At 37.9% G+C, this 16325-nt stretch overlaps 1 protein-coding gene across 5 annotated transcripts in view; it reads left to right on the top strand.

Annotated features, from left to right (window-relative positions):
• The window catches only part of acot7 (acyl-CoA thioesterase 7), a 61321-nt gene that overhangs the window by 33274 nt on the left and 11722 nt on the right, over nt 1-16325 (top strand). For 4 of the 5 annotated variants that reach the window (XM_044210504.1, XM_044210502.1, XM_044210500.1 and 1 more), the window contains 2 exons: nt 6913-7029; nt 15948-16132. In XM_044210504.1, coding sequence (XP_044066439.1) covers nt 6913-7029; nt 15948-16132 — 302 coding nt within the window. The remainder of the gene's footprint in view (nt 1-6912; nt 7030-15947; nt 16133-16325) is intronic. The other variant, XM_044210505.1, reaches the window with a different exon arrangement.

The following is a 16325-nucleotide window of genomic DNA, read 5'->3' on the forward strand; positions in this document are numbered from 1 at the left end:
AAGAAACTAATAGAGCTTGTTAGCAATTACCTGCATTTATGTGATATCTCTTGCTGCTGCAGCTTTTTCTGCCACAATTATCAACAGTAACAATATTGTAACCTCCCAGAGTTTCATCATGTTTAGTTTTATTTACATTGCACAAAATCGAAAGTTGTCAAAGATGTTCCAGTATTGGCAATGAATAATTTGTCCCTGATCTGTCTCCTAGTGGATATTCTTTTTAATAATCTAGGTACACACAAAGTATGCAGGCAAGTGTGTGACCAGTGCTGCTTGCCTGGCAACCGCTTATCTACATGAATGTGTTGTTAAAAAGCAAGTATATAAGAGCTTTAATCAGGTTCCTAAAAGATTAGACTCTTAAAAGGTTATTTGGAATTTAAAGGGTTATGTGTTAGTAGATGTCTTGTGTGTGCAATATGTTTGCATTACATATTCCATTATGTTTAGAGGTAATAAGAAAAAGCTTAAAATTAGGCTGTTTTTTCTTGTCTTTAGGATTAATATTTTAAACCTGTATTAATCTTTCTTTGGCCACTTGGAGTCATAAGAACTCCATAACAAACAGACAAACACACAGCCTGACATATAATCGCTTTCTAAAGTTGTTATGGCCAATGTTAGCAATGTGCTGGATGTGCTGATTTACACATCCATGAGACAGAGCAACATTAGGATTCATTTGGAGTTGTGTTCCTGTCCACTGCTATATGTTCCACTTTCTTCACCAAATAGTTGCTAACTTTGTCTTTCTACCGATGGGAGACTGAATCACACAGTAATATGTGCAAAATCAAAACATTGAGCTAAGAGAGGTTAAAAAGCTTATGGAACTGCAGAGTTGGGGGATAAATACATGTGGGTTTGTGACTGTGGGTGACCCCTTTCACATTACATGTAGACTCGATTCATTGTTATTCTAGAAATATTGATTGTTAGAGTTTTAAGTTAAGGCAACAAAAAGTAAGACTGGGTGAAGATTAGCAAATGGTTTTGGAAAAAGTGAACATTGCACTTACAGTTTAAAAGTTCTTACCATGATTTGGTACTTGATCCAAGTTTTGAGTTGTAGGAGGATCTGTACACTAATCTAAAATTCAGACCTCAATGCACTACATCCACATTTGTCCTTCATTTCCCCATAACAGCTTAATGAAATGATAATATTCCTCTCTGAAATGAATAGACATCTGTGTTTATATCTACAGTCGCTGTGCTGCTGACAATGAGGAATGCTAATGACCCATTTTGGGGAATTGCTGAAGCTTTTTCCCACAATGTGACATGTATGTGGTGAGGAAAAATAAGCAAAATTTAAAATAAACTAAAATTCCAACAGTTTAGATAATGAAGACCTTTATCAGTCATTGTACATAACTGCTTCTCAGCTCTGCCATCAGAACTATCTAGCTAAACGAGTATTTTCAACAACCAATGGCTAAACTTGCAGCTTTTTACTACTTATAGCAATGCCTAGTCTTAGGCCGTGGGAAGTCTCTAAGGGAGTGTGGTAAAGTGAAGAACATGAGCAAACCGGGGTAATTATCCCCCCACACCCACCAGCCTTGTTTTCTCAAGGCATCTGGAGACTGCTAACACTGGGGAGCCGGGGAACAAGACCACGGGAGCCCACTCTCACTGCTCCACTTGGTCTCAAAATCCCTCAGAAATTCCAGCATGGTCTCATTCCAAGGTCGTCAAATACCAGCATTTTGTTCACATTGTTCCTTCAGTTTCTGTATGAGACGCCATTTTAACACGTGATTAATATTGTGAAACAGTTGCAGTTAGGTTTAGGCACCAAAACTTGACTTGACGACCTGGGATGAGAACGTGTTGCAAATTCACAATCCAAACCAGAAATAACCAAGTCCTCAGTATATTCTTATTTATTCTTTTCTTACAAAGTTACAAAGTTCATGTCATGTCATAAAATGATATTCTTGACTGTTCCAGTCTAGCCATTTAGCACATTAGCATTCACTTCATGCCATAGCATGCTGAGCAGAGCTTTCTCTCCATCCTTTATGATTCTTTTATTTACCCCAAATTACCTCCTAAAGGTCATTTCATTCTGATAAGAGCCCTCATGCCATTACAGAGAAACTGAATAAAAATGTAATCTTATTCTTCTTATGTAATATTTGCAAATGGAAGATCAAATTATATGAAATTTCAAAAATGTGGGGTCTTTGTTTTTAGGAATATTAATATCATTAATATCATCAAAGCTTATCAGCTGATGCATGACTGCTGCTACCAAAGCTGCTATTTTGTGGCACTGCTATGAGATGATCATGACAAAAAACAATGATATTTTTGTAGTAAAGGCAATATTAGGTTTATTGAAGTTTATCTGTCTCAGTTAGATCATCATCTTATTGAATGCTACTTCATTTGTAATTGTTTAATAAGACTATACTGTTATGGATCTAATAGGAACAGTAATACAATAGATTATTTTCACAGATAGAAATTAAATGCCTTGATATTTTAAAAACAAGCAATTTAATTATTTAACAGATTTCTCTAAAACATTGTCCCTCAGAAGCAGTTGAAACAGAGCCTGGTGTCTCAGTGGTCATCAGTTAAGTCGTTGATGCAACATTATGCACTAAGCTAATCCAGCAGTCTTTTTACACCTAAGAAGCTTAAGGGAAAGAGACATTGGTGACTTGGTATAATAAGAAAGAGACAATGCAAGAAAGTGCAATTCAATAGTAGCAATAGGGAAACAGGGTTTATTATCATAGTGTGCAAGACCATCCAGCAGTAAGTGGGAATTCATGTCACTTTTGGAGTTAATTAAAGGAATGGTTAACGTGTAACACTACAACATATGATGCAAGAGTTTATATTCTAGACTAGATTAATGGTCTTAAAATATACTTTTGTCCTCTTTAAACCTACAGTAACTGATTTTTTTGAACATACCATTGACATATCATTTTTTAAGTTGATACTGTTTGTTGAGAACTTCTCAGCAAACAGTTGCCTATTAACACTTCCAACAGATACAGAACAACATTAGCATTAATTTGGAGTCGTGTGGCTGTCCACCAGGCAAATGTAAGTCCAATATTCAATCTCTTTTAGTTCTATTTTAGTCTCTACTGACTCCTGAGGGAAATATCTGTCTCTTTAGCTGTTAAATGCGCCACTATGTTCACCAGCTATTTGCTAACTTTATCTGTCTGTTGTTTGGTGCTGAGCAGGTAGTGGGTTTTTAGAAAACAGCTGCCTGTTGTGGGTGAAAACAATGCTGATGATAGCGGTGAGAGTGAGGTCCAAAGAGTCCAAGTTGAGGGGAACTGCATCGTTGGTTTATAATTCTCTGTGGGTTCATCACTAGAAAAAATTATTATAGCAGTATACAGTAGTATAATATACAAGCTGACTTTGTTATAGTACCCATTGGCTCCCATCCCAAATAGATAGATGAGTTTTAAATTTAATTGAACTGTTTAGGATCAGTTTAACGTTTACGTTCAGTTTCATCATCTTGTCAGGTCGTGATCCATCTCCATTAAGTGTTACATGCTCAGACATGACCACTCCAGGCTTTGAATAGCAGCAGCCTGCTGTACCTTGTACCCAGGGGACATTTTCAATCTTAGGTGAGATCCCATCAATTTTCACAACATAGTGGAGATGAGGAAAAAAACCAAGATGGGTTTTGGAAAATGCCTTGCAACCGGCTTAAGGAAAGAAGTGATATATTTCCATGTCCACACACACTTTAAGGCCTGACATGCTGTGGTCACCATTTTGAACTGTGGCCACATCATCGGCCTTAATGAGAGAGCATTTTTAATGGCTATACTTCCCCGATCAACAGGGTTTCAGTTCGAGGTAAAGATGATGGAGCCTTTCGTGTGATGGAGCAAATGATCTGTCACTTTCACACTGCCTGACCTGAGTTTAACCACATAATCACACATCAAAGTCAGAGCTAGCTGAAATATCCTGTTGGAAATTTAAGTGCATTTTTCTTTTATCTCTGAGAAAGGTTTAGCTTGGACAGAAAAATAAGTTTACTTTCCAAACTAAACCTTAGTACATATCAGTATTATCAGCTAAATAAAATAAAAGTGATGCTCTGGACATTTGGGATAAGAGAATGTCAAAGTAATGGCATGTTTAATTCTCAATCAACTCAACGAGCACACTTTTACAGTGAATACTGCATTTGGGAGCAAGCAGCACATTCTGTTTGTACTCCCACACATTTGGCTGTGATAAATAGAGCCACACAGTGCAGATGGTAGGAGCCTTTGGGAACCAAACCAGCCACCAGTAAGCAGACTTATTGATTTTCTGTAGCATGAGAGATATAAAAAGCAGCTCAGAGGGAACAACTGGAAGGTCTAGTAAAGGGTCTGAATGTCATTAAATGAGCATACGTTCACAAACACATGCACATTACACAGGCACGCACACTTTCTCTGAGATGAGAAACAGATGCCACCCTCTTCCTTGTTTCTCTCATCTCCAACCCACCCACTCCTTACAAGATGTGCCACTTTCTGTGAGAAACCCACAAACACCTGTTTCCTTCACACTTGACACAAGCTGCCAAGGCCGTATGTGTGGCACACACAGACAAATGCAGGTGTAGATTTGTGAATTCCTCTGTGTCCACTTTGTGAGCCCTGCTCTTTTAGGGAAATAATGGGTTTCATGCATTACTGTAATCTGTAACTATGATTTCCTGCTCAAAGTGTTTCCTTGCTCTTCAAATCATGTGCAAGCTTTTAGTGCAAAGTTGGCAAAGTGCTCTGTAAACTTTTTGATGATGGATTATTTGAAGTGTTCTCACATCTTAAAAGTGATACTTCACCCAAAATGTATCTTAGTATCAAATACTCACCTCCTGTAGGTTTGAAAGGTGGCTGTTAAGTGTTTGTAATCTCTCACACTGAACAGCCTGGATTTATTTCTCTCACAATGGATTTCAATTGTGGTACATTTTGATGGCAGGGTGTAAATTATCAAACAACCATGAGATCTAGAGCACACGATCATAAATAAAACTTTTAATAACATGCAGCGAGTACAATCAGCATGTCTTCTTCAGATGAAGGCCATGTGCTCCAGATCTCGTGTAATTTTTATGTCTTTTGAGGCACTGGTTCAGTGTGCCTAGATCCCCCTTTTCAGACCTCTCCTGCAACATAATCAAATTTCATGTAGTCCGTCTCATTTGTTCCAAATACTTACTTATTTACTAACCCTAACCCCTTTTGGCAAGCAATCAAATAAGCGTGTTCCCCAAAATGTCAAACTATTCCTTTAAAAGAAATGCCTGTCTCTTGTTTCAGTCACATATTTTGTATACACAACACACCAACTGCCTCTTTAAACTTTTTGCGCAGGTATAGCAACGTCACGCTACTTCAGTTTTTGCTACCTAGAGAGGACAGTCGTTATTTGCACGAGGTGAACTTAAATTATTGACATTAACGTGAATGTAACATAAATTATAGAGAGCTTATTAACAATTCACATTCACAACACAGTATGTGAGGTGGGGTTCTTGTTGTTTTTGTTTTGCTTAGTGTGAGCTCACCAAACCAAATTCCTATCGACTGTCTTGAAATGGCAATGAAGTATTCACTCTGATTTGTCATCTGAGAGCTAACTGAAAGTCTACTGAAACACTTCTTGTAGTCAGCTGATCAACTGTCAACAGTGGACTAATGAGTCTGAATGAGAAGCTAATGTTGAGGACATGGCAATGAGACTCATTCATAATTTAGCTTCAGGTGGATAGTTTTCTAATTGCATCAGGAAACCCATTAGCTTTTACTTCAAACTATCTCATCTCAGTGATATAGTGCCTCAAACACGACAGAGAATCCCTCCAACTTAATGACTACATTTATCATAGCTTAAAGTGGTCATATTAGGCTTTTTGGTTTTTCCCCTTTCCCTTATTGTGTTATATATCTTTGTTGTGCATGTAATAGGTTTGCAAAGTGGAAAAGCCCAAAGTCCACCCCAAAGGGAGCTAAAACACTGCTCTTGAACAGCCTGAAAACAGCTTGATTGTAGTCCAGCCTTTACTTCCATAACGTATCTACGTCACTATGTAACACGCATCATAATGCACGAATTGAGCAGTTTACACAAGCACACCTGAATGTGAAATTAAAATAACGTTAGCAGTCAATGAGCATAAAGTTATTACTGTCATGTAGAGACAGTGCACAGTTAAAACGTTACCTATGAAAGATAAATTATTTACAAATGAATAACTTACCACTCTGAAACGTCTTGCTCCAGTCTAAGTTGTGAAGCTGGTTCGGGTTGTTCTGCCCGTGTTTTGGTATCAGACTCGAACATGTACGGCTGAACCTTATTTTATTTTATTGGTTATTTGCAGGGACAACGCAATACATTTATTGCATTAGATATAGCTAAAAGCTCATTTTCATCAATAGTCACTGGGTTGAAGTCGTTAGTGTTGATGTCATCACCAGATTGTGTCTGCTTAGTTGTCATAGACCTGTTCCGTACAGACGTTTCAATAAGAATTTCATAACTAATAACATAATGGTGTTATATTGATAAGGAGAGAGGAAATTACATCAGTTGAGAAATGACTTTGAAACTTTTCCTCAGGTTAAATCAGCAGGGCTTGTCTCCTGTGTCAGGGCTACATTAGCAGTTATCAGTGAAATATTTTGCGACATTATGTTATGTGTACAGGACAGACTTTGTGTTAAGGTAATATTTTTATAACTAGTCACAGTAATGTTACATGTTCTTTACAATGTTGAGAGCCTCATTGAAATCAAAGAACAAAGAAAAAAAAATCAGAACAAGTCAAAAATATCTATGAATCTGCTGGTATGGTTCCACTGTATAGTTTACAAAAGTCAAATTGTGTGTGTGTGTCTGGAACAGGTGTGACCATGAAGCTGATGGATGAGGTTGCCGGCATTGTGGCGGCTCGGCACTGCAACACCAACGTTGTCACTGCCTCTGTGGATGCCATCAACTTCCATCGCAAGATCAATAAAGGTGAGGATGACGTAGAGAATCTACTCAGAGCTTTAAGTCACTGATACATAAAAATGTCCAGAGGTTGAAGGATGTGTACCTCTCCAAAACATGTACTGCAGTGTTGGTAATAGGCTGCAGGAAGCTGTGTCTCCACCTTTCATGATGCTGCTTTTCTTTTACTTTTGCCTCTTACCCATAAATGAACTGCGCTCTTTAAAAACCCAATTACATGATAATGTGGAAAAACTCAGCAGTCTATAGATTCAGCCTCAGACAGTGCTGTTTTAAATTGGGCTAGCAAGCATTAACAGTTGTCACACTGTTGCTAATCAAGACCAGTTGTGTTTTGTAGGGCTGCCGCTACAACTGGAAAAACACATCAATGTTTTGATTTAACTATTTTCCATTACCAAGCTTTGTCTCCCTGCTTCTCAGACTGTGAGGTCGACAATTTCCATACGGACGAGTTCTAAGCCTCTTATTTTAAAGTTCATTCAAGGATTTTGACAACACCATTATCCACTTAGCCTTTGACATCTTAATGGAGGGGAGAAGTGTCCACTCACAATGTTGATACCATTTATACTGCTTTTCCATCCTGAAAGTTCAACGCTGGGTTAAAGGTTTTATTGGCAGCACAGTTTGGACAACACAGTTAATCCAAAGTGTCAGGACAGTGTTAGGACATAAATCCAAAAGGAACAAACATACTCTCCTACAGATACACACCCACAGACAAACTGGATCAAAACAAGACCTATGTATGTTCGCTGTAAACTGTCCAATAAAGGTGAAACTGAGCATCACAAGCTCTTATACCTGAGAGAAACTCCTGATGAATATGATTTGAGTAGTCAGGTTGAAATGCTTTTGAAACAATGATTATTAAATACTGTTATTGAGAGAAAATTTCTAAGGACAATCAGCATTATGACAGTAAGACTGTGGACCAAAAAACTTGTGGTGATTTAATAATGAAAATATTGTTTCTACAGTTTGGTCATTTGTCTTGTTTGTTAGACTTTTTGTGGAATCTAAATATGTCAAAAGTGACTGAAAGCAGTGTCTTCAAAGTGGTGTAGAACAGTGTATAATATTTATGGGTTACAGTTTTTCTCGGCTCAGTGTCTGTTTTATCTGTTCATGTGCTGGAGATGATGTGATCCAGACATCTAGTGCTAACATTCAGATGTTATGATTACCTCAGGATATGATGTAAACAATGGACCAGCTACATCTCTCCCCACTGTTGAATTGTGAAGTGGTAAGAAAATATTTATACTTCACAGCTCAGCACAACTGTGCCAGGTCAGCTGTAAGTCTACGGCATTTACAGTACATGTATTTTCAAATAAAGCTGACTTTATTCAATCAGGGTAATTCACTCAATTCAAAAGCGTTTTTTCAAGGAGGCCCGAGTAAGGAGTGAGTGGCTGAGAAGGATGTGAAGGAGGCGATGTTTAAAACATTTAAAACACACACCTTTCTGGGAGTTTTAGGACCAGAAAACTGAACAGTACAGATTGGTTGAGATCAACGTCCACATCTTTCAGCTGCTTCTAGTCGCTCCAGTTGCTGCCTCTCTGAGTTTAGGTGGTGGTGACATGATTTCCTCTGGCTTCCACGGTGACTTAGGTGTTATGTCACCAGTAGATTTCCCATTTTTCTTAAGGTGTTTAGACAAAAAACTCAAAAGGTATGCTTAGAAAAATAATGGTCAAGGAACAAAACAAAAAGCCACCCAAAAACAGCCACTGGCATTGTAGGCTGCACCTCTGATTCTATTTTTTAATTTTAGGCCATGTTTTTTCTTTTCATTATTTTCTACAACCAGCTAAATATATATGATAAGACATTTTCAGCACAGCTACAGTAGAGTTTGAAGTCAAACATTTTAGTATGTACCACAGGAGTGTTCAGTCACTGCTCCTCTCCGTTAGCCATTAAAACAAAATGCCCAGAGGTACAAAGAATGAGAAGAAAGGCATTCAACTTCAAAAGCTGAATGTCAGATGAAAAGAGATTTCAGGGAGGTGAACATCAGTGGTAAACATCAGGCTTTGTTTTGCTTTAGTCCATCGAAGAGTAACAAACATTTCCACTGAAAGCAGCAGTCTTAATGTTATCATTAGTCCAATAGAAGATTAATTATTGTGTCCTGAACTGAGCCTTTTAGGTGGAATTTCTTCACAAGAAGGGTACTACCACAATAACTTCCAACACTTAGATATTTGAAACTATAAATTGTCAAAGTTTAGGGTATTTGGTTTGGTTGGGGTTTGCCAATTCTGGCTAAGATGGTAGGACCAGCCTGGGAAGCTAAACTCAGGGCAAAAAGCTCCATAACCATGATAATTACAATTTCTCCACTGATTTGTAAAAGCCAGCTGCATGCAAGGAGACCAGGCGGACTGGTGAAAGGCATTCTGGGAAAAACAGGAAATCACTAAAAGGCAAAGGCAGATTTATTTATATGGCACAATCCATACACTTAAGGCAATTTCAAAGTGCTTTACATGTGTATAAAATAAAAAATAGACTTTGAAAGAGTCAATCTAAAAGAGAATGTAAAAGAAAATGGATAAGATAAATATATACATGCTATAAACAGTAGGCAGCAGAGAATAATAAGGTTTTAAGCCTGCTCTTACAGGCAGTCAGAGTTTGGGTACACCTTAGATTCTCTGGTAATTTCTTCCTAAAGTGTGGCCAACAATAACTAAGCATCCTTGTTCTCATTCTTGGAACAGCAAGCAAGTTAGTTCCAGAGAATCTAAGAGGTCTGGCAGTCTCATATTGTACAAACAGGTCAGCAGTATATTTTGGTGCTAAGCCATTTAGTGATTTTGAATTTTGAATTATATCCTGTAAAACACTGGAAGCCAATATAAGGTCTGAAGAACTGGTCTAATGTGTTCTACTCTATTTCTAGGTGAAAAGACAGTAGTTGTTCATGATAAAATAACTCCTGGAAAGGTGAAAGACTGTTGATACCTGACAGAGGAAAAATATCTGAAGGTAGAATTTTCCTTTAAGTGGCCATCGCTACTTTGCCATAAGCGAAGAGTATGATAATGTTTAACTAAGGTATATATCATGCAAATCTATGTGAAGCTATAGGACCACACACCAGCACACACACAGACACAATGAACATTATATACAGTGAGATGGGAAGTTAAGACTCAGGCCATTAAACAGACCAAGGTCTGTGTCTATACATGGCTGATGTAGTGGATGTTCCGATGATATGTTTATGAGTTTTTGGAGGTCCCGCTGTGTATAGCTTGAGCAGTCCACTTAACTAATAGCACAGATGTTCTGTCACGTGGGGTTCAGCAGCAGAAAAATCACTGTTAATTAATTGTTGAATTAACTGACACATTTAAGAACCATTTAGAAAGTAATTGCATTTGCCATTAATGTATGCAATTAAAAAACTATTATTAAAAAAATAATAGAATTAGCATTCAATTAAGCAATTATGATTTAATGAATATGTTGTAATTTAACTTTTTGTTATTCCATTTACTAATGTGTCTTCCTATCTTATTCAGTCTCACACCTCATTTGTCACCTAAATTACTGTTTGCAATTTCTGCTTTACCAACACTTGAAGGTGTCAAGAGACCTGTTGTACTTCAAGAGGTCTCTTTTTGATGTACAGTAAAGACATGCAGACAGTGTGCTATACAAAAATTTTGGTGAGGTCCAATATGCAGAAACGGCATTTTGATTTGCTGTTGAGGACAGTGAATGTTTTCTTAGATTGTGTCTTTTGTGTTTGCAGTATTATCTTGTCTTGCAACACTTTTCTTTTGCATGTTTTGAGATGGAATGCAGGTTTGTGCATTGTATAGATATTATATAATACTTTAAAAAATGTCCCAAATTCTATAATAACGCTTGATGTAAAACTTAACTATACATAGCCAAAAGATCCCAGGCTGTGTGAGAGCTAAAGCATCTATGTTGAGTGGATTGATTTTCCTTTTCAAAGAAGTATGAATAGTTAACCTTAGTGTCTAAGCTGAGGAGCTGAGACACTACGTTGAGTCTTTTAAACATTAGAAAATGGTTGCACTCATGTTACAGCTTGTGAGTCACTTGTTTAATAGTGTCTTATCTATGTTTTTCACCTACACAGTGATGCATTTCATTTTTCCCCCTAACCACAGACTTTGTGATAAGTATAAGTATGTGTATTATTTGGCACTGAGAATATAAGTCAGTGAGGTGCTGGCCATTGATGTACCACAGGAGTGTTCTTTCACTGCTCCTCTCCATTATCCATTACAACAAAATGCCCAGAGGTACAAAGAATGAGAAGAAAGGCATTCAACTTCAAAAGGTGAATGTTGGATGAAAGGCGATTTCAGGGAGGTGAGAGAGAAAGTGTAAGAGAAAGAAATAAAGGGAACAGTGTTGCATAATGAATACTCACAATGATTATTTTAAAATTTCATTTAATTGATCCAGCATGATTTGTACAAACCTGACATTTCTATGTATTGTTTGCTCAAATAAGTAGTCAATTTTATTTATATAGCTCAATATCACGAATCCCAAATTTGCCTCAAAGGGCTGTACAATCTGCACAGCATACGACACCCTGTGTCCTTGGAACCTCGATTCGGATAAGGAAAAACTCCCCCCCCAAAAACAATAGGGAAAGAATGGAAGAAACTTCAGGAAGAGCATCAGAGGAGGGATCACTCTCCCAGGACGGACAGACAATAGATGTTGTGTGTACATGATGGACCATCATAGTAAAATTACCATATGGACAATCAGGATGACAAAATTATAGATAGATTGTAAACATATATGAAGACTATGGATTTGGGAGGACTTTGAGCAACTTGACCTGTTCAGTGTTGCGACATGTGAATGGGAGGACTTCTGGTATTATTGGAGCCTGGGATTTGAGAAACTCCAACTTAAAAGCAAAAGTTTCTGTGGGTTATATGTTACTGTTTACATGGGAAAGAAATGGAGCATTGACCCTTAAAATGTATTAATGCTGTTTGTTGCTCAGACCTTAGATTACAACCAGTGTAGAGCACCCATTGACCCAACAAACATGAACTGAGGTTTTGAGTTATGTGAATGGTTTAAAACATAAAAGAATTAAGTACATTTATGGTAACTATGCTAACTAAAGTGAGCAATAGTACTTACCATCCTAATAAAGAGTAATAGTAATATTGCATATGGCATTTTAGATTAAAATAAGCCTTAGAAATCCATAAAGTTGGGGAATTTATCTTGGAGGCAAACAGCATACTGGACCAGTATGTTTATCTGGACCACACTTTTGGAATAGTTCCTTGGTGTGCAGTAAAGGTACAGTACAGTATGCGTCTGAATATGAGACACCTTCTTTGATTCCCTGCGACAAAAGAAACAATCTCATCTGCCTCGTGTGTTTCTGGAGAAGTTGTCAGAAGTGAGGGCTGTTATTTCACCTGCATATTGCCTTGTTCCCTTCTTTTGTAGCCTTTTCTGGCCACTTGCAAATGCAAAAATGCAATTTCCAGGAATAGAAAAGAGTAATAGAAAAACCTTAACTCTACTCACCCAGGCTGTAGCTAAAATACCAAATCTATGGCTCAAAGGTATTATAGTTTATTGCACACATGAAGCCCGGGCATGGACTCTCCTCACAGCAGATTAGCTGTATCAAACAGCTCCTCAGAGATGGTACTCTGCCAGTTTTTCACGGTAGCTGACCTTCACCGCTACACAAGTCCAAGATCTACTTTCTGCATAAATCAATTATTAATCATGAAGGTCTTTAAAAAAAAATCACCCAGTCTCATCAAGGCTTATTTTTTGTGTCATGTCATTGAGCAGAGCACACTTCACTGAGCCTAATACATCTGTGCCAGAGATAGTTTACCTGAATGAAACTGGACTCGCTCCTTGCAGTAACATGTAAAAACACCCAATGGGCCAACAACAAGGGAGAGAATAAATACTTTCAGTGTATGTGCTGGGTTAGCAAGCTGCATAGAAATATGTTGCAGTACCGCATCCTGATTACTTATACAATCATTACACTTAATCACCTTTTGACACTTTTTCACTCAGCGGGATTTTCATTATCACCTTTTTTGTGGGGTCTTGGTTAGTAATCAGTGTTTTTTATCACTCACCAAAAAAATCTAATTTAGAGCTGTCATATTTTCCCCAGTACACAGAAAACTGCCTGAACCAGCTGCCTGAAAAAAAAATACAAACCTTAGGGGGTGCCCGTTTCTGTCACACATGTTGTGGTCTGGCAGTGGCATTCTGGGAAATACAGTTGTCATTGTTGAAGGTGGAGAATTGTCAAGAATGTATTATAAGAATTGGATGCTAGACTCCAAGATGGCACCTGTTTATTCCAATGAAAGCTGGTAATTGAGTAACTGTCGTAATGCACGATCTAAGGACCCAAATGCAGAACACAAGGAAGTGGTAACTTGGATTGTAGTAGTGCCAGTCTTTATTATAAAACAACAAGCAATCACGGGTGGATAAGCGCTCTTCCAGAGCGGGCGAGTCCGGTGTAGTCCGCTGTAGCCAGTAATGACGTAGTAGACACGGTCTGTGAAGAACCGGCTTGGCTCTGAGGACAGAGACGGCGAGTGTAGGTTCTGGGCTTGACTGGGCTACTATGTCTCGTTTTGAAGATCAATTCTAGGATCCTATTCGATAGGATCGATACCAAAAAAGGGATCAGTTTTTCTCTTGTATTTCATCAAAGTGTAGAACTGTCTATGCAAACAACATTCCATTGTCGTGAACACATCTTAGTGCGTGTACTCTTTGCTTCTGCTCTGCTGTTGTCCTGTTCTGTACACTCAAACAATATACGTGTCACACACCTGCAGCGTGCCCTGACTAGTTTAATCTGACACATAATTGCAGTGATGGCTGAATGAAAGACGATCATCGTTTGGAGCTATTTCACAGCTGTGAATGAAAACTTTGCTAACTGCAATGTGTGTATCAAACCCGGCCTGTTGATGATGCATTAACCTTATAAATGATGACACACTGCCCTCCCCTACATTAAAGTACATAAGCTTTTATTAATAAAATGTATCGGTATCAGAATTGACCAATTTGCGATACCGCACCAAATTTTGCGGTATCGCAAAGGTTTGCAGATAGCTTGCAGATTGTTCTCCAAATTTCCTCCAGCAGGCTCCACACACTGAGATAATTTTAACCAAATTAATTCTGTTGACACATGTCTTGTGAACTCTTCCACATATCTTAAAATCGTAGTGAAACTTTCCAACAAGTCCTCATACCTAAATGACAAAGTAGGCTGTTAATCAGTGGTTTCAAAACCGACCATATGTTACAAAATCAACTCATCTGAGCATTTTCTGATCAGCGGCATCTATGGTTAAGGCCTAGTTAAGTTCAGACAACATAAAACTACTTGGTTAAGGTTAAAGAATGATTGTGGTCATGGTTAAGGTTAAATAAAACATTTATGTCACAATTAAAAGAAACCAATGCTTACTAGCAGGAGACTGGAAACAAACCATTGATCTCTGGTGTCAAAGTCACACACTGTACTTCAGCCTAGTTACTGGGAGAGTACAGCTATTATTGGCATGACCGCAAGAGGTCTCTTGTCAAGGACAATGCAAACATAGGTCGTTGTAACCATTTGAACAAAAACAATTAGTGTTGCTTCAAACTCAAAGTATCATGAGTTTTTTTTTAAAGAGTTGCCTGCACAACACAACAGTCCGCTGAAATTTCAAGTCTAATTCTTGTAGAAATTGTTTGCAGAACATACTTTGATAAAAGCCTTTTTTCATCTCCCATGTACATCTTTTATTATTTATGACTTTGACTGTCACATACTCGAGAGCTGTCTCAGACTGCTGGGAGAACACCTTCTCTCCTCGTTTCTATGGCAACAGCAGTAATAATACAGTACAGGCACATCAAAGAGAATAAAGAAACACATCAGCAATGCCCACTACCATTAGTTGACTGTTTTTTTTTCACATCCCTGCAGTGACAAAAGGAGAAGAGCACAAATTTTTGATGAGTCAAATGCATTAGATGGATTAGATGGGGCTCAGGTTGAAATCAAAAGCAAGGGTTGCAAATGCTCTGCAGCAGTGCACATGATGTGTCCTCTTAATGTGTGGTTATAAACATTAACATCTTAAAAAAGGTTTCAACTAAAATGCTACTTTAATTTTTACATATTTACTTTAAGCACACGAAAAGCTTTATTTTTAAACACCTTTTTTATTAATCTGAAAACCTTGCAGCAAGAGAGATTGATTGGCTGCAGTTCTTAAATTCTTTCAGCCAGAGATCATCGGCTTGTCTCACTCTGCTGACTCTCTCGGTGGCACAGACTTCAAGAAGTTCATGATGCAACAATGTGAAGTAGATTGCAACAGCAGATCCTAAATTTTCATCCACTGACTATATCACACCAGCTTATTTCATTTACACTTGTGTGTTCAGTGTAACTATACATGAAGGTCCTTAGTTTGAGTTCAACTTGCATTATTTAAATGCAATTTAGAATGTCGTTGTTTTCACTCAATGTTTTCAGGTGATTTAAAACTTCAGTCATTTTGGTGTGAGGTAGTTGCAGTGCAATATTTCTACTTTTTGAAAACTCTTGCAACTTATTTTTTTAACCCTTGTAAAACTTTAAGTAACAACAAAATACATTTTATATGGATGGCTGAAGGACAGAGTAGCTTGAATCAAACATAAAGATTTTTTTAAAGTTAAAGTCTTAGGAAATAATATTAAATCAAGATGAAAGATGTTTGAGACCTTCTATCCTTACTGAAATGAAAATATGGAAGATTGCTTAGGTGTATTTAAAATAACTGAAAACCAGTATAGTGCATGAACGTCCAACATATTTTTCTCCTCTTTTTCCTCATCTCCCCAAGGCTGTGTGGTGACGGTGACGGGGCGGCTCACGTTTGTCAGTAACAAGTCTATGGAAATTGAAGTGTTGGTAGATGCTTCCTCGCTGGTGGAGGCAGAGAAAGGGAAATATCGCGCTGTCTCTGCCTTCTTCACCTTCATCTCCCTGGACAAGGACAAAAAGCCTCTGCCTGTCCCTCCTCTTAAGGTTGGTACCATCCCGTCTCTGCTTTCTAAAGTCTGTCAGTTTATTAAAACCTGAATGTAGAATTAATGTGATCCTATACATAATTTTATACCCACATAGGGCTAAATTTACACAGGTCTTACACAGATTGAGAGATAAACATAAATTGTTTGATGTGTCCAAGTATGGTGCACCTTATTTTGCACACAGGTTT

This window comes from Siniperca chuatsi, linkage group LG10, assembly GCF_020085105.1.
Source record: "Siniperca chuatsi isolate FFG_IHB_CAS linkage group LG10, ASM2008510v1, whole genome shotgun sequence".
NCBI lineage: Eukaryota > Metazoa > Chordata > Actinopteri > Centrarchiformes > Sinipercidae > Siniperca > Siniperca chuatsi.